Source organism: Girardinichthys multiradiatus, chromosome 17, assembly GCF_021462225.1.
Source record: "Girardinichthys multiradiatus isolate DD_20200921_A chromosome 17, DD_fGirMul_XY1, whole genome shotgun sequence".
Taxonomy (NCBI): Eukaryota; Metazoa; Chordata; class Actinopteri; order Cyprinodontiformes; family Goodeidae; genus Girardinichthys; species Girardinichthys multiradiatus.
In genome coordinates, this window is record NC_061809.1 from 12,163,453 (window position 1) to 12,181,616 (window position 18,164).

General features: G+C 39.7%; 1 protein-coding gene across 1 annotated transcript in view; it reads left to right on the forward strand.

The window, feature by feature from the left end:
• strip2 (striatin interacting protein 2) overlaps positions 1–16,710 on the forward strand; it is a 31,026-nt gene extending 14,316 nt beyond the window's left edge. Inside the window, exons 10-22 of the mRNA XM_047390010.1 lie at positions 78–128; positions 3,557–3,783; positions 4,461–4,526; positions 4,597–4,660; positions 5,722–5,793; positions 5,870–5,944; positions 7,162–7,259; positions 8,522–8,648; positions 9,844–9,944; positions 10,056–10,122; positions 10,216–10,320; positions 11,739–11,943; positions 13,403–16,710. Coding sequence (XP_047245966.1) covers positions 78–128; positions 3,557–3,783; positions 4,461–4,526; positions 4,597–4,660; positions 5,722–5,793; positions 5,870–5,944; positions 7,162–7,259; positions 8,522–8,648; positions 9,844–9,944; positions 10,056–10,122; positions 10,216–10,320; positions 11,739–11,943; positions 13,403–13,653 — 1,509 coding nt within the window. The 3' untranslated portion in view covers positions 13,654–16,710. The remainder of the gene's footprint in view (positions 1–77; positions 129–3,556; positions 3,784–4,460; positions 4,527–4,596; positions 4,661–5,721; positions 5,794–5,869; positions 5,945–7,161; positions 7,260–8,521; positions 8,649–9,843; positions 9,945–10,055; positions 10,123–10,215; positions 10,321–11,738; positions 11,944–13,402) is intronic.
• The last annotated feature ends 1,454 nt before the right edge of the window (positions 16,711–18,164 follow it).

The following is an 18,164-nucleotide window of genomic DNA, read 5'->3' on the forward strand; positions in this document are numbered from 1 at the left end:
TTTTTTTGGTTTCTCTTTCATTAGAGCTCTAACTGCCCTCTGGTTTCTCATTGCCCCTCTTCCTTGTGTCCCCACAGAGTGCCTTTGTTGATAGCTTGGAAGGAGACAGTCCCTTTCCCAAGAAGCAGGTCTTTACCCACAAATTCCCTTTTTTTCCTCCTGCATTTCCTCTCTGCACCAACCTGGACTTTTGCCACTCCTCTCCCACTTCCCTGCAATCCCACAGCCCTATTCTTCTGTCTGTCTGTTAGTTTCTTTACTTTCTCCTCATATATTCTTTTCCTCTTTCAGTATCCCACTTTCTCTTGTCATTTACTTTTGTTTTTCTAATTTCTCCTCTCTCTTTTGCCCTGTATTTTCTTCCTCCCTCCCATTCTCCCCCTCCACTGTGGGCAGCAGGGTTGGCGGGACAGGGCTGACTTGCTGGCTGTAACCATCGGCTCCGGAGTGATCACTTTCCACTCTCTCATACAGACAGTTCACTTCAGACATCCACTTTAGGAGCATCTCTCTTGTAGTTTTCATCACATTGCAACTAGTCTTTAGCTATAAAAACAAGCCACCATGCTTTGTAGAGTTTTAGGCAAGGGGCCACTTTCTTTAAAATGCATTCACTGAGATGGTAAATCTATTTTTTGTTTTAACCTTTCCAGATGCTGACCTTGCTCTCAACTGGATGTAATTGAAAGCGGTGGCCCTCCTAGCCCCCGTAGAAAAACTCTAGCTTTACCTGTTCACTTAGCAGAGAATGGCTTTTCCATAGAGAATGGCTCCCAACACAATTCCACCTGCTCCTCTCTTCTCATCTCCCTCCCACCTTCCCACCACACAGAGTCCATGCACCCGTCACTTAGTACCCCGACTGCAGTAGTTCAGCTAGTAGCCAGAAAGCTTATTCATGCCTGATGCTTGCACTGTTGCCATTTAGACACTGTGTGAGTTTGTGTGGTTCACTCTTGGAATGGGATTGCTGTGTAGATAAGGACTCAGTGTTGCTTGAGTAGTGTGTCTGTTTCTTCTGATGTGCACATGTGTGGTACCTTCAAAACAACATGCTGTGTTTGGTTGCTGTGGAAACCCTCTCTTTATCCCCAGTTAAAATGTCAAATTAATCCCAGCTGTCAGCCCCAGAGTTGAATGGTTTTAGGTTATTCACCAGCTTTCAGCATCCAAAGAGAGTTTTTTTACAAATCAGAAAATATGATGAATTTGAGAAATAATGATCTAGAAACATTAACTCTACCAGATCTTTCAAAAATAAGTAAATTAAACCTTTGGTTTACCCAATTGCAGCTACTTTTGTCAGCCTCCATTACTCTAAAACTAAAAGTTTGAAACCAACTTTCTGCAACTGGCTCCACAGTGTTTATTAGGGACACACCTGAGAAGCCAGGCATCATGAAGGACCGTCAGTGAAGCGGTCTGCAAAACAGACTTTTACAGAAGGAATGCCTCAAGAAAAACACATGACCACCTGCTGAGATTTTCTTAAAGGTACCTGGAGGACTGTAGTCCGACTCAGTCCCAACAGTTTGGAGCAAACTGAGCTTGAGAAACAAGAGTATCCTTCCCTATATTCCAGCATAATGGTGGTAGCATCATGATGTGGGAATATTCTGCCAGGAAAGAGAAATGGATGTAGGAATAACACAAACATCTTTCGAAAGACTTCAGCTATATGGAGATCGTGACCTCCACTTGGTAGCTGAGAGCTAGCAGTTCTTATTGCAACCTAACCTGAATCCCATTTGTAAGTGGTACCTTTACACCTACATTTTGACGGTCTCAAAAGATTTTTATGAAAAATTCCTGTACAAAACACGACACCTCTTCACCAAGCTGTGAATTGATGCTGACCTCAGCCAAGCATGGTGGTGGTACTATTATGATGTGGAAATGCTTAGTTTAGGTTAAATCCCACATTACAGGTGTTATTAAAATCTAGGTGTGGGGGTATCTCCAAGGTTATCTCCAAAATATTGCGCTACAATCAGGATGCGTGTAGTGCAGAAGCCAATATGCCATAAATTGTTGCTGATTACACTCAAGCACAGTGGTGAGAGCATCACGTTTTTTGGGTTAAAAATACTTGGTAGCTAAGGCCATGCAATTCTTAGTTTAGGTTATAGTTAATACCATTTACCCACTGTTACCCTTGCACCTAAAAGTCAAGCCGTCCAATAAAACAAATTCAACATGCCATCAAATGTTGCTGTTTTCATAGAAGCATGGTGATGGCAGCATCATGATGTGGGTACGCTATCCTGCTGGGGGACATGTTGGAAAAAGACAAGTGGATGGAGCTATAAGAAACACAAATAAGGAACATTTTTAAGTTTTTGTTTTTTTTATTAGTTCGAAAAGATTTCAATTGTATAGAGAATGTGACCTCATGTCACAATCTTAAACAACAATTAACTACATTTGGTTGCTAAGAGCTAGCAACTCTTGCTTTTGCTATATCCGCTTTTCAAGTGGTACCCTTATATCATAGGTGTTCAGTGTCTGTCCTCGAGCTCTGGTGTCCCATGTTTCCCTGCTTCAGCACCCCTGATTTCCATTGATGGCTGATTGCAGTTCAGCGTAAGCCTGGTAATCGCCTGAATGTTTTAAAGCAGGGAAACATTTAAAACACGCAAGCGGTCCGGATCGACACCCCTGCCTTATACTTTGAGTGTCTGAAAGGATAGTGTGAAAATGATTTTGCTTCAGAACAAAGCAATCACTTTTCGATTTTTTATTTTTAATTGCTAGCAATTCTTTGTTTAGCTATATTAATATACCCTTTTCAAGTTGTACTTTAGAAAGACCGTATGCCATCAGCTGATGATTGAGAAAATGAGAAGTAATACTCTGGAATACCAAAAACCCTTACTCTAAACATTAAAATACCAAGGTTGACTCTTGTCTAAACAACTACCAACTACTGCCTTTAACCATGTGCAAGTGAGTGGAATATTTTCTTACTACCTTTCATGCAAATCTAGATGAAACTCCTGTGGGTAGTCATTACACGTAATGCAGGCAAACAGGTGTTGTTATCGTTGTTTAATCTGTCCTCCTCTCAGTAGGGCGTGGGTGGGTACAAGTTGTGCCTGACTGACGTGTCCCTCACACTCCTGTTTGTTTCGTTGCACCTGTTAAAAGGCAAAATGATTTCAAAATGTACTCGTTCTCACTTGATAATTACACGCTCCAACCCTAATTTGCCATTTTTTCAAAATGAAATCAGCTGTTATTTTAGGGAACAGTAGTGTGGGCTGGACACTTTGAGAAGGGCTGTCAATATTCTCATCCTACTTTCATCCAAAAAACCAATATCTCTACAATTCAGTAAATAATAGATTAAAAAAATAATTAGAATGTAGTTTTTTGCACAGATCTATCGGGATAGCATGTTTTAACACCAATAAATCGAGTTTTCTAATAAATATAGACACACATTGTTTTAGTGAACTTAGTTTTACCTCAGGAAATTCCAGCATCTTTGCTGTCGGATGCCTGTTTTACTGTATTTATGAGTGTTGACCCCTTGTCATCTGTCTCCCCCCACTAGCCCCTGGTCAAGCAGGACAGCCTAGACACCTACAACGAACGGGACCCCTTCAAGAACGACGACCCCCGGGATGAGGAGGAGGACCCAGAGGACACGGACAGCGGCATCGAGGGGGAGGTGGACCCGCTGGACCGGGACGTCATCATCCAGCCTCCGCCGCCTCCACTGAGACCCTCGACAGAGAGGGTCAACTTCCCCAAAGGCCTGCCCTGGGCCCCGAAAGTTAGGTTAGTTTATTGTTTACTGAAGGATTTGAAAGAAACAATCAAAAGCTCGAAATGCTCGATTTATTTATTTTTGTTTTAAGCTTTTAGGTAAATTTCCGCAGAAAGTATCGGGATTTGATTTTTGAGGTACGTCAGGGATAAAGATTGGATGTCAGGAAGATATAAGACCAAAACAGTACTAGATCTTCATATAACACTGACAATTTGTAGTATTAGTCCAAATTTTACCAAATCATGTAATTCCTGAAGCACAGACAGGAAAAGGATGTTTTTCTACCGTCAAGTTTCCATCATTAAATCCAGGAAAACCTTTGTGTCAGGACTAAGTGTTCCTTCACTTGGTGCCAGCATTTGAGAGGTTAAAATAAGATCTATAAAAAAATCTTACAGGTTTCTCTCTTCACACTCAAGCAGCAATATGGTCTCCATCTGTGTATTCCAGAGGGCAGCCTGGGTGTCTCTGCAGGGTGTTACTGCTGCTGCTTCAATACACATGAATCATACTTCTCACCATAGCACTGCTTCTTTCATTTGTTATCAGAACACTTAGCTTGTGGGTTTGTGAACTTAAAGGGTGCTGATTCCTTCCGGGCCTTTTAAGGCTCCACCTTCAGAAACAGAAGCATGGCAGAACATTTTATGAGATGACTCCGCCATCGGATTCTTTTTATTTACAGGGAGAAGGACATTGAGCACTTCCTGGAGACCAGCAGGAATAAGTTCATTGGTTTTACTTTGGGAAAGTAAGTGTGCTGCTCAGGTAGGTGAATCTGTTAGTTTCTCGTTCAGGCTTAACCCTTTGTTCTCCTATAGTGACACAGAGACCCTGGTAGGGTTACCCAGACCCATCCATGAGAGTGTCAAGACCCTCAAACAGGTGAGTTGGCACACCTTTTTGTGTTTTAAGTGTTTTGTTTTCCACAAAAGATTTTTACAGCGCTGTGAGAAATCATTTGCCCCCTCACCCTGGATTAATTCTATTCTTGCTTTTTTATTTTTCAAATGAAATGCAGCTTTTAGATGATTTTACTTATTAAACCTGGAACCTTAAACTTAAAAACTGATTGTGTCATTCTTGGCAGAAATGACTGCCTTTTAAGCATTTGCAATAAGTCATTCACATCACTGTGGAACAATGTTGGCCCACTCCTGTCACAGTTACTCTAAGTTCAGTCTTTGACTTGGCCCTTCCAAGACCTTGTTTTTTTTTTAACCATTTAGAGGTGGACATGCTGGTGTGCTCCAGAACCCATCCAGGTCCTAAAGCAGGACAGCAACCCCAGACTATTACACTACCTCTAGCATGTTTTATCATCAATAGGGTGATTGATTCCTGTTTTATTCTATGAATCTATTCTATGAATCTTTATAGGTCAGGGTATGATGTTCTGTCATTTGAAATCTTTTAGTCTACTTCATGATGTGAGGCAGAGTCCTATTTAAGTGATTTCTTGATTCTACAGGACAAACGGTAATCAGGCATTAAAAACCGAACCTCAGATATGTGATTAATCATGGTTAACTCATGGTTGAATAGGTGGTCAATTACGTTTTCACATAGAGACAGGTTGGTTTTGAAAAGATTTTTCTTTAATAAATAAAATCATCAATTTAAAAACAGCTTTTTTTCCCTTTGGTTATCTATGTGTGCTAACAAAATTAGTTGGATGATCTGAAACCGTTAAGTGTGACAACAATATAAAAAAATCACTGTAAATAAGCTAGTTATTCTGTTTTTTTCATGTTGTTTGCTTTCCTTTCGTATGGATTAAATGTCCACTAATCAATGCTCACGAGCTGCTGAGTCCTCTGCTATTGGCATCCTCCCACAAATCCATTCCTTCCAAAGAGCCCATGGAGCACTAAACAGCAGATCTGATAAAACCACACTATACCGCGGCTGTTGTTGTATTTCTACCTTTTTCTTCTCTCCTCCAGCACAAGTATGTGTCCGTATCTGAGATCCAGATCAAGAAAGAAGAGGAGCTCCTGCAGTGTCCACTCAGTCTGGTGAGCCGGTTTCTCAGTTTCTCTTCATGGACTCAACGTAGTAAATGCTTATTGGATGTGTGTGTTGTGTTGACAGGGTGAGGAAGAGGTGGAGGAGACCCCAGCAGAGATCTTATATGTGGGAATGCTTCCTAATCTCTCGCAGTATGTGGTGAGTGGCTCTTTATTGGCGTCTCGTTACTCGTAACCCCTCTGTGCTTACATAATGGTGTAATACCACCAGTAGGTGACGATCTAATCTGTTAGGCATGGCAGGGAAAAATAGAGAAATTGTCAGACTGGGGAGATGGTGTAAACGTTTTGGTGTGTGAGCTAGTTATAAGCATTTACAGCTTGTTTTCTTTAATCAATGAATAAAGATGACACAAACCCCTACTACTGTCACTAATGAGCTCTGTTTAAAGGACCTGCTGGAAAATATGTTTCATTCAAGAGAATTGGTAGAACGGAGCAGATTCTGGACATCAGTATATTAAAGGTTAAATATGCTGAAGAGTTTCATTTAATAAAATCTACTCGTACTCCCAAAGTGTAGGGTTATAGTCTTCCTGGAGAGTTATGTGTTCATTGCTCCTTTTACATTTGTTTCATTTGAATCAATGTTCCCTCTAACCAATCTATAATATTCCCGATGCCATCATCTACAACACAAGCCCCTATGATAATAGAGCCACCCCCGTGCTTTAGACTCAGAGAGCTTTAATTTCCCAACCAAAACAGGCCCTGTCTACTTACAATAAATGATTTTGCTGTGATCTTTTAGTCCTCCTCTGTTCCGAGGACATCACTTATTGCCTCTTTAAGTAGCTGCTGGAGCCTTTTTTGGGGGATTGTGAGAGAAAAGTGTCAGTGCATCTGTGAAGGCTTGGTATGTGTACAGTTTCATTCAAAAATAATGGCAGTGTTGTTGTTCTTTTAAGGGGAGTGAAGATAATTTCCTTTGAGTCACTGAACTAAGTCTAGTTCTAGTTGTACAGGCACTCGTTCTGAGAGCTGCTTCATATCAGTGTTGCATGACGTCGCCCAACCTTCTGGCCCCTGTGAGAGGTATCTCACCATATTCCACGGTTCCTCTGTATTTCTTGGTTTTGCCTCAGAAGCAGCATGTTAGATGCCACTCCAGGGCCTTTGGATGAAGGTCCGTATGTGACTACTCCATGATATTAATCTTTTTGCTCTGTAATCAAAATGTTTCTCACTTACTTGTGTGTTTTGGGGTCGTTGTCTATATGAAACACCCACACACTGGGCACTGTTTGGCTTTTTGAACCCTGGTGAACCACTGTCAAGTTTTAACCAATACAAGATTTACTAAGTGAGCTGTGAGGGGAAAATATTATGATGGAAATGTGTTTTCACGTTTGTCAGATCGCCCTTCTGAAGCTCCTTCTGGCAGCAGCTCCGACCTCCAAAGCCAAAACCGATTCAATCAACATTCTGGCTGATGTGCTGCCTGAGGAGATGCCGTAAGTGTTGACTGCCTACATGTTCTTTGTTCAGAAATCCCAGAATCTTTTAACCTTAGCTCAACTTTCCAGAGTTCTTTGTCGTGTGTGTTTATCTTACAATCATAAATAATAAAGTACTCTAAGAATTTATGGCAGATTTCTCCACAGTGGGTAGGCTTTAAAATATGGAGCCCACACAAACCAGGCACTGCAAGCAAGAAAAAAGGAAGGGAGGAAGAAAGAAAGAAAGGGAAGGAGGGAGGGAGGAAAGGAATGACACAGGAGCAAATGAAGGACACAAGGAGGAAATGAATAAAGGATATAAAGGAGTCGATGAAGAAAGAAAAGAATGATACAAGGAAGGGACGTAGGACACAACAGGAAAGTAAAGAAAGAGAGTAATGACACCACAAAGTGAAGGAAGGAAGTTACCTGAGAATGGAATGGTGGGGGAACAAAATAAAGTAAAGAAAAGAGCAAAGAAATAAGGCTGGAAGGGATGACAAGCAGGTAGATGGATGGATGGATGGATGGATGGATGGAAATGAGAAGAAAGAATGGAAGGACATTAAGAAGAAAGAATGGAAGGACATTAAGAAGAAAGAAAGGAAGGACATTAAGAAGAAAGAAAGGAAGGACATTAAGAAGAAAGAAAGGAAGGACAGAAGAAAAATACATCAACACAAAGAAGGAAGTACAAAACATTTAGGCAATGGGTTAAGGAATAGTCTAGAAATACAAATATTTTTACAGACTCTAATCCCCTCGTTCCATCCTTAGCCTGGAAACATATGTTATTTGATTAGTATTTCCCATGTCTGGACGAGTAGAATGCCTGTAACTAAGCGTGTGCAGCAATTAGTCATTAGGTATGACTGACTTATTAATCAGGTGACTATTAATCCACAGATTATTTGGTCCGTTTTTCTCCGTTTGTCTGATTGTAGAGACAAAAAGAGTCAATATGTCATCAAAGCTTTGGGTTTTCTGTTTGTACTTTTGGCTGAAGGAGGCACTGTTGAAAATAAACTGCTTTGTGTTATTTTTGTGTTATGTTTCTGACGCAGTGCCAGTAAATAGGAGAAACATTTCAGAAAATAATCAAAACCTAAGAAGAAAAAAAACCCTGTCTGATAGTTTCATGGCTTATATCACACATTTGTCTGAATACTGCTTGAGAAGAAAGTACCTGGCCGTGTCTTTTTCTAGACAAAAGCTTGTCATCATAAAAAGTCTCATGGATTTACAGTTTGTATCTGGTGTTTGTTTTTATCCTGCAGTATCACAGTCCTTCAGAGCATGAAGCTGGGGATTGACGTGAACCGTCACAAGGAAATCATCGTCAAGGCCATCTCTGCACTGCTGCTGCTTCTCCTCAAGCACCTCAAACTGAACCATATCTATCAGGTCCTGCACACACTGTGCTGACCAGCCATCAGCTCATGTTTTCCATTGACCTTTGAGCCCACATCCAAACTAACAGCCCCACAGACTATTTCCTACATCTTTGCTGCTTTTCACTCAGGAGGGAGGAACTGATTCAGATAGTTTCTTTAGCTATGCAGTAAGATTGCTGCATGCGCCTTCAGTTAGCTGCTGTGTAGAGTCAAGTTGCTGGCTCCCTCTGCTGTCTCAAAGAGGAATTGCATGCACTTTACTCATACGCAAATATTAAGATGACTACCACAGATCTGAAAAGTGAGGTGTGAATTTGTATTCAGCCTCCTTTATTTTAATACCCCCAAATAAAACCTAGCCTAACCAATGATCTTCAGAATCCACCTGATTAGTTAAATAGACAACTTTGTGTGATTTAATCTCAGTATAAATCCCGCTGTTTTGTGTTGGAGAACATTGGTGAACAAACAGCAGACAGGTCTGTATCTCAATGAGAGGTAATTAGTCAACAAGACAACTATTAGTTGGTAATTAGTAGGGCATCAAGGCAGAAAAAAAGGCATTGTTTAAGGTTTGTCATAAGCTTATGTGGGGGACACAACAACCATCTGATCAGATGAGACAGTAACAGAACTTTCTGACCTATATGACAAATCTCAGGTGTAATGCTGTGGGGAGGCTTTTCCTAACCAGGGACAAGGAAGGTGGTCCAACTGAGCTTCTCCTATTTAGCAAAGAATAGGCAGAAATTTCTCCCTCTAGATGTGCAGCTTGCAGAGACATTCCAACAAACTCACTGCCCGCCCTTCTTTTCTAGACTTTATTTGGAAAAAAGGAAAACTTAGCATGCTTTTCCTTCCACTTCACAATCATGCACTACTTTGTATTGGTCTATCACATAAAATCCAAATAAAATACATAGAGGTTTGTGGTTGTAGCAACATGTGAAAAAGTTGACATGCATTATCTGACAACCAAACAGTTGCAGCATGTGAATAAAATCCTCTGACGTTTATTAACGATACTCAATTATTTTTATCTTTAATATTTTTTCTGCAGAATTAGATTTCCTGAAAATGGAAATAATAAAGCTAAATTTGCTGTAAGACAAAAATGAAAGCCTAACAATGGACGTGTGAATGGTTGTGTTGCAGATTTTCTAACTTAAGCTAACTTCTGACAGCTGGATTTTCTTTCACTGCAGTTCGAAATAGTCTCCCAGCATTTGGTGTTTGCCAACTGCATCCCACTCATCCTCAAGTTTTTCAACCAGAACATCATGTCCTACATCAGTGCCAAAAACAGGTAGGAACAGTTTGCAAATGTAAGTTTAAAAAAATTAAATGCTATAAAATATTTATTTCCATACATAAAACACATAAAGAGCCCTTTATTTAAACATGCAATACGTTGCAGTATATGTGTGTTGGACTTTCCCCACTGTGTGGTCCATGAGATGCCTGAGCTGACAGCCGAGAGCTTGGTGAGTGACCGCTATGTCAGCTGAGTGCTGGATGAAGGTCAGCCAGTATCTCTGTGTCGTTCTGACTCGGCTGGGGTGCGTTTGTGTTTTCAGGAAGCAGGAGACAACAACCAGTTCTGCTGGAGGAACCTTTTCTCCTGTATCAACCTGCTAAGGATCCTCAACAAGCTGACCAAGTGGAAGCACTCCAGGACCATGGTGTGTTTGTGTGTGTGTGTGTGTGTGTAATTTATTTTAATAATAATTTCGGATTATTATTATTAATAATAATAATAATAACAATTTTGGATTTTAAATTATTAACAGTAACTGCCAATATCTAAATGTACTTTTGTAATAAGGAAGTGTTCTTACCTGCTGAGCCTTCATCCGTTTAGCAACAGCAACAACAACCTTTTCTTTGGCGATCTTTTCACATCAGATGCTCTGAACGGCGTGGCTAAAGCATCTGCTTCAACGTTTTCCTTCATCTGTAAGATATCCCGACCTCTGACATTATTTCTCTGGTGAATTCAGAGGTTTCTTGTTCCAAGCAGTTTGCCGAAAAATCCTCCAATCACAACTGGCTGTGCTTGGTGGGACCAGCCCATCTGTCTCTCTTCAGTTTTCCAGCTCTGATCCAAGCAGCTCTGATCCTCTTCGCCTTAGTAAAATAGTGCATGCTAAAAGCTGCTGTCAAAGTATTGGTGCCACCACCAGCAATGCACTGTTTCACCATATTAATGTTGTTTTTATATGAACCGTTTATTATTGACACATTCACACATTGAAAGACTGGAGACGTCATTTCTGGGCGACTTTGAACTTGCAAGATTTAACTACAAAATATGCTTATTTTGTGTCGTAATTGTCTTTTATCGCGTCTTTAATCCTGATATAATGTCAATTACTTCCCAATTTCTTCAATATTTAGACGTTTTCTTTCAATTTCTGCATTTGTGGGAAAAGCTGTCAAAGGCACTTATACATTTTACACAAAATTCCATTATAATCTTGTAAATCCTCTGACTTATAAGTATAAGAATAATCCCATATAGAGTGCTATGCTGTGAACATGTGGGTAATACAAACAAAGGGCTAGCCACTATTCATAATGGGAAAGACAGAAGAACATACCATTCGAGGCAGGGAATGGCTACATTAAATGGCTGCTTGCCTAAATCTGGCCCCAACTTCAGTCAGAGCGATAAATAGTTTAAAAAAACTGGAACCAGATGTGTATATATTTGTCTTGCTACCATGCACAGTCAAACAAAGCCATCTTGGGGTCAACAAGTTTCTATAACAACCATTAGATGTTATTTACATGCAAGCCAAGCATATTGAGAAAAGGCATTTTCTGTCCTACCATCACAAACATAAACATGTAGAAGCTGATCTTTTCAGCAACAAACACTCCAGGTAAGTATAATGTAAAACGGAACATAATTAGGTGGAATGCACCTCATGCCCACTGTTAATCATGGTGGAGGATCTTTAAAAGATTAATAATTTATTTCAAGATCTTTAACAAATCTTTACCAGACGTGTGAAAGTTGCTGAAGTCAAGAAGATTTTTTGTATTCATGCACAATACACAATTCCTCAGTTTCTCCAAATGTCTTCCTCCTTTTCAGATGTTGGTTGTTTTTAAGTCAGCCCCCATCTTGAAGAGAGCTCTGAAGGTGAAGCAGGCCATGATGCAGCTCTACGTTCTTAAACTGCTAAAGATCCAGACCAAGTATCTGGGCCGGCAGTGGAGAAAGAGCAACATGAAGACCATGTCGGCCATCTACCAGAAGGTTCGCCACAGGCTCAACGACGACTGGGCCTACGGAAATGGTAAACATCAGTCTCTTATTCCTAGTAAGGAAATAAGTGGGTTCCTCATTTCAGACATTCAGTGGGCTTGTTTGACCCAATCACCCCTAAGCCTGATTACTGCCTGAGCTGTAGAATAAAAAAAATAACTGAAATGCAAACTGTCTGACAACTTGAAGTAGGCTAAAAGATCTCAAAATGCAACACATAATGCCCCAGTCTAAGGAAATTCAAAAAAACAGATTTTACTAAAATTGATTAGTGAGGAAAGAGTTACTAAGGCCTTTGTATGGCTTTAGGGATCCAGTGAACCACAGTGAGCCATTATACACAAATTGAGAAAGCATAGAACAGCGGTGAACCTTCTTAGGAGTGGCTCCAAAATTACTCCAAGAACCTACAACAACATCTAGAGTGCTGCAGACCTCACTTGTTTCCGTTTAGGTCAACGTTCATTATTGAACAATAAGAAAGAGAGAGTGAGCAAAAATGGCAAGCGGAAAGTTCCAAGACAAAACTAGAGCTGTGAATTCTGCTCTCTAAGAGAGAATCCTGAGGGAGAAAGTCCCGTCATTGCTTTGTGACCTTAAGCTCAGACCCACTTGGCTTATGGAGCAGGAAAACGATCCAAAGCACACCAGCAACTCCAACTCTGAATGGCTCAAATAAACAAAATGAAGGTTTTGGAGTGGTCTTACCTACGTCTGGGCTTAAATCTGATTCAGCTACCATGGCATGAGTTTAAATGGACCTTTCATGCTTGAAAACCCTCCAATATGGCTGAATTAAAATAATTGTGCAAAGTGGACCAGATCCCCTACCCAGTGATGTAAAAGACTCATTGCCAGTCATTACTAATGCTTAAGTTAGATGGCAATTACTTTAAAATTTAGATCTATGTTGGTTTAGATACATATTTTGTTACATCATAATAAATGAAATCGTCATTCGAAAATACCTGTTTGTGTTTATTTAAGGGTAGTATTTGTCTGGTATTAAAATGTACTTGATCTGAAATATTTAAAGCGACAAAAAAGCAAAAACAGAAGCATTAGACTCAGCTGCCCTCCTCTGACTCCTCACAGAACTGACAAACAGACCAGAGACTACAGAATAAAGAACACATTTAGTTAAAGGTGCAACATGACCAGGATAATGCAGAAACTGTCCAATAAATGTACCTTGTGTTGATGTGTTTGGTTATAGTATTCCTGTGTGCACTTAGACATAATCCTGCAGCAGCCTCTGCCAAACGGGTTGGATGGTGTTGCTATAGAAACATAGATGAGGGACTTCAGGGTCACAATACCTCATGGAAGAGCAATTGATTTGTCACCATGAGAGAAGCTGATGTTAACGGAAAGAGGGAAAATTAGTTGGAGACAATTAAATGTGGGCCCCTATTTCATATTTAAAAAGTGGAATTTATTGATGTGGACGTATGCTAATTTATGTGCCCTTCATCTGCTCTCTATCCCAGATATCGATGCCCGGCCCTGGGACTTCCAGGCAGAGGAGTGCGCCCTGCGGGAGAGTATCGAGAAGTTCAACAGCCGGCGCTACGACATGAACAAAAACGGAGACTTCACACCCGTGGACAACTGCCTGCAGAGCGTGCTGGGCCAGCGCGTGGAGCTGCCGGAGGACTTCCACTACAGCTACGAGATGTGGCTAGAACGAGAAGTGTTCTCACAGCCGATTCAGTGGGAGGGTCTGCTGCAAAATCCGTAACGGGCCAGTTGGGAGGAGGCAGGGGGGGATGGGAGATGTGCCACTGGAGAGGTCTCTCACCAGCCAGGAGGTTGTTTCAGGGTTCTGTTTTGTTACAGAAATTAGCTAACTTTTGCAGATTAAAGGTGAAAGAAGCAACGGTTTTAAGCCACACCTCAGGCCATGCAACAAAAGGAGAAATAAAGGTAAGATTGGGTGGATTTGTTGGCGCACACGTAGATTTTACACTAACTAAATGTGCCTAAGACTACTGTGAACATCTAAGCACATAAGAATGAAAGTAGCAATTGAAAAACATTTGTAATTGTTGTAGCACGACATGGTTTCGGCCAGTTAAACTGCCCCCAAGAATGCCAGTCGCTCTTCTTTAGTACGTCAGTGCTCTTCTAATTCCCTCATGATGTTTTGGCCTGAAGACAGGGAATTCTCACAGGGAAAGGAGTTGACGAGCAGTCCTGAGTTTTTCATCCAATATGGCTACCATGCAGAAAGAATATTGTGAAAGTTGCCCGTTTAAACTATTTATCACCACTTTTGACTTTATGTTATAATAATCCTATGTCACACATATTACCGTTCAACATCTATTTGTTGAGTGTTCAAAAAACATAATGTTGAAAGAACTTGTCATTGCTGTTGAATGTAGAGCACCAAACCAAAAAGCAAGTCTCCCTATTTCCTTGCTTGCAACTAGGACGAGTTCCTCGAATGTGACGTCATTCCCATTTCTGAGCTCCAACAGCTCTGAGGCAAACATGCCATTTCTTACCATCTCACTTAGGAGTATATGTCATGGAATTTGAAGTAAAAATAAAGCAACCTTGTGATGCTTATGTGTTTGTTGAGAATTATATTTTAGAAATGTGCTGAAATAGGCTTCTTTCCAGTAAATGGGACCTAAACACCACTCTAAAACCCATTGATCCAAAACCCTTTACAGATCTCCCTCAAGTTATTTTGCTTTTTTTTTTACAGGAAACCCTTTCCAGGTTGTCTTTTGGTTTATGACTGCTTAAAGGTTAAACAATATACAATTTAGTTACTTATAAATGCATTGTGTTCAGACTTTAGGGACTAGGTCAGGGTGAGATTCAGGGTTAACCATTTGTGCATGACAATTTATGAAACAGAAATAATGTGGGCCTAAGAATGAAGCCTACAATTAAATATTTCTCATTTGGTTTGGTAACTGCCATAAACACTAAAAGAAGAAGCTAGCAAGCTGCCAACTTATTCTTCTTCTTCTTAGTAGCTGGCTAGGTAGTAGTTAGCTAGCTAGTTACTTTTTATCCTTTTAATGTAAAAACAGACAAAAAAAGAAAGCATAAGTTAATTGTCTAGGTTTTTGCTATTAAAAATGTGTTTGAAGCTGCATAGCTAATCTGCAGGCTCACTTTCTAATGTTCACTACATTTCCAAGCGTCTGGAGTAGCACCCTATTGCTTCCCTGAGTCTCAAATCTCAGCAAATAGCACTTCTACAGAACAGCAGGATATTTCCAGTGACTGCCATTGACAATGTCATTATCTGTCCAACTACAGCACAATATATAACTACTTAGCATTCTGATGGTGGGATTCAATTGTTACAAAAATTGGTGCTGTTTCCTGGGGGTTTCTTTGCTATTCTTCCTTCACTTTGGACTGCCCAAGCAGGGCACCACATCCAGAACTCTGTTGTTAAGCACACAGACAAGCACAGTGGTTTGTTTTGATGTCCTTTTTGTTTCAAGTGTACTCGCTCTGTGGACTGTATACTGTCTTTGTGTACAGTAGAATGCTTATTTTGATGCTCGGCTGTTTGCTTTTATATAAAAATTGTGCATGACCGCTGTTCTTTTCTCCACCTGTTTTCAGATCTTAAAGGGATAGTTCAGGATTTCCGAAATGAGGTTAAGAGGTAACACGCAATCAGTATCTTACATGCAGTAGAAAATACCCTTGCCGTCTGCATTTAGAATAAATCCAAACTTATTTCTTGATCCTGAAATTAACAGCTAGTTTAGCTGGGGCCAAGAACAAAGCAGACATCTATATTCTCTTAAAATAACTTCTATTACTAAAAACATTTTTATAAACTCCATTTTATGAAACTTTGACTTGTTGCTTCTGTTTGCATCGGCAGTGTTTCTAGAAAAGTCAATAATTAATAACATGGGAATTGAGTTAGCTGACCAATAAACTGTGTAAATTACATATGCAGAACGGAACGTGTAAACCCTCAAGATTTATAAAGTAGCGTTCACTTAAACTGACATATTTTTCTGCTTTATTTTTATACACGGCAGTTACTCTGACCAGAAATGCATTACATCATCTGTTCTGACCATGTGTTTCACACAGGAAGATCATTGGTGGCGCACCGCATCCTAAATCCACTTCCAGTGTAAATAATATAGACTTCTCTGGACATAACCGCCCCAATGCTATTGTGATAAAGAATCAAAGCCTCAAGAATTAGTATTAGCATACACTACTCTGATGTTTTTAAGATTTTTTTAATGCAACATAAGTCTGCTTTAATCTTGGCCCCTCGCGGGTTAGTCATTAGCTTTGTCATCATGTTCAACTATTTTATCCTAAATGAAGACGTCAAGAGACTTAGCAACTGAAAAAGCAGCTAATGTTTTTAGCACTGTTATGGTTTAATTTATTTACCTGTTGAAGTCATAATTTTCTTCACAAAGACAATAAATAGTTTAAAGAAAGTTTATATATATTCTCAGGTTTATGGAGATATTATATAGCAAAATCTTCCTTGCCGTTGTCTAGCTCACTACATGGAGAGAAGTATACACATTCAGTTTTATAGTCCAGTTCAATACAAAATGACCTAAAGCACTAAACCTTAACTCCAGAGGGTGTACACAGTTGTGAAGTTGTTTTTGTCAGCTGCATTTAAAATGTTGTGTTTTTGTATCTTGTGCCAAATTAAAGTGCCATTTTCTATTTTAATTATGTTGACCCTTTTGCATTAAAATCATTACTGGAGGCTTGCAATACAATGTTTTTATTTTCTACCTTTCAAACTGCACAATCAATAAAAAACATAGCTGTCTCTTGTATTTGGTGCAGTATTTTACAAGAGTGTGTAGGATTCTATGGATGTTAGTACACTGTATATATATATATATATATATATATATATATATATACATACATATATATATATATATATATATATATATATATATATGTATGTATGTATATATATATATATATATATATATATATATATATATATATATATATATATATATATATATATATATATATATATATATGTGTGTGTTTTTATTACTTACTCTAACATGTGTATAATCTGAAAACGTTACTTCTCTTTACTGAATTTATTCATGGGTATGTGCAATTACAGATCCACAGAGGCATTATACAACAGAGTGACAAATTACAATATCAGAGTTACCTATTAAACCGTGTTTGAGAACATGATTTGCTTGTGTGCTGATTTTTCATTATCTAGGGTACTTTGTGCATAAAGCCCAGGGTATGCGCACATGCTGGAGGTCCAAAGAAACTCATTCTTTTACTCAGTCAAGCCCAGGAAGAAGTAAGGAAATACAAAACCAACTTCATCACATTTTCCACTAATATTCCTGGAGTAAGGGTTGAAAGTACCGTCACAGCTAGCATGCCGACGGGCCCAAAGTGATACACTTGTAATAATGTAATGTGTTAAATGACGCTTACACAGACACTTACTGTCCTGAGGCAGGGAAATCAGCTCCAAGCTACAGACATGACTCACTAATTTCCGATATTTGCCTGCTGAGCTGCAGATATTCTGCTCATGGATGCTTGCTCTCTGGCTTAATCAAATTAACTGTCATGTCATTATATAATTACAGCATGCAACAAAACAAGAGAGCCTTTTTCCCGGACCTCCAACAGATTAGTGTGAAAAATAATTAAGTAGATAAAAATACACAAAGTAGAAAAAAAACCCATTGCCGTTCAGCATTTTAATTGCTTGAGGCTGAAAACTACTCAGCAGATTGGTGGTTCTGGTTTGTTGTTGTGGCACTGTTTACCTCATGTCATCAGTTGCAAAAGCTCATGCAGAGTGTCAGGAGCAGGGCCAGATTTAGAAAAAGAGCCAGTTTTAGTGCCCTTACCACACAAGTTTCTTTTAAACATGAAAGTTAGAATATTTAGGAGGTGGTAGCTTTTAAATTATGGATATGGTCAGCTGGACTCTCCATGTAATTGATCACATTTTTTTATTTTCAATGGGAAGAGAGGGTAAAAGACAGGGTAAAGGAGACCCTCTTGTCCAGACGGGACGTTCTTCTCTGGATACACAATGGATTCTTGGCAGCAGTGGAAGATTGTGTGCCTGACTACAATGTCGGTCGCGGACGTAGAAAATGTGTACATATTTGGACTTTTGATAACAGGATTTCTACTTTTTGGAGTTGGTGGTTACCTGGCTTATCGAGTGATTCCCAAAACGTGGGCGGCTGTTCAAAGCACTCCAAAGCTGCCTGCGAT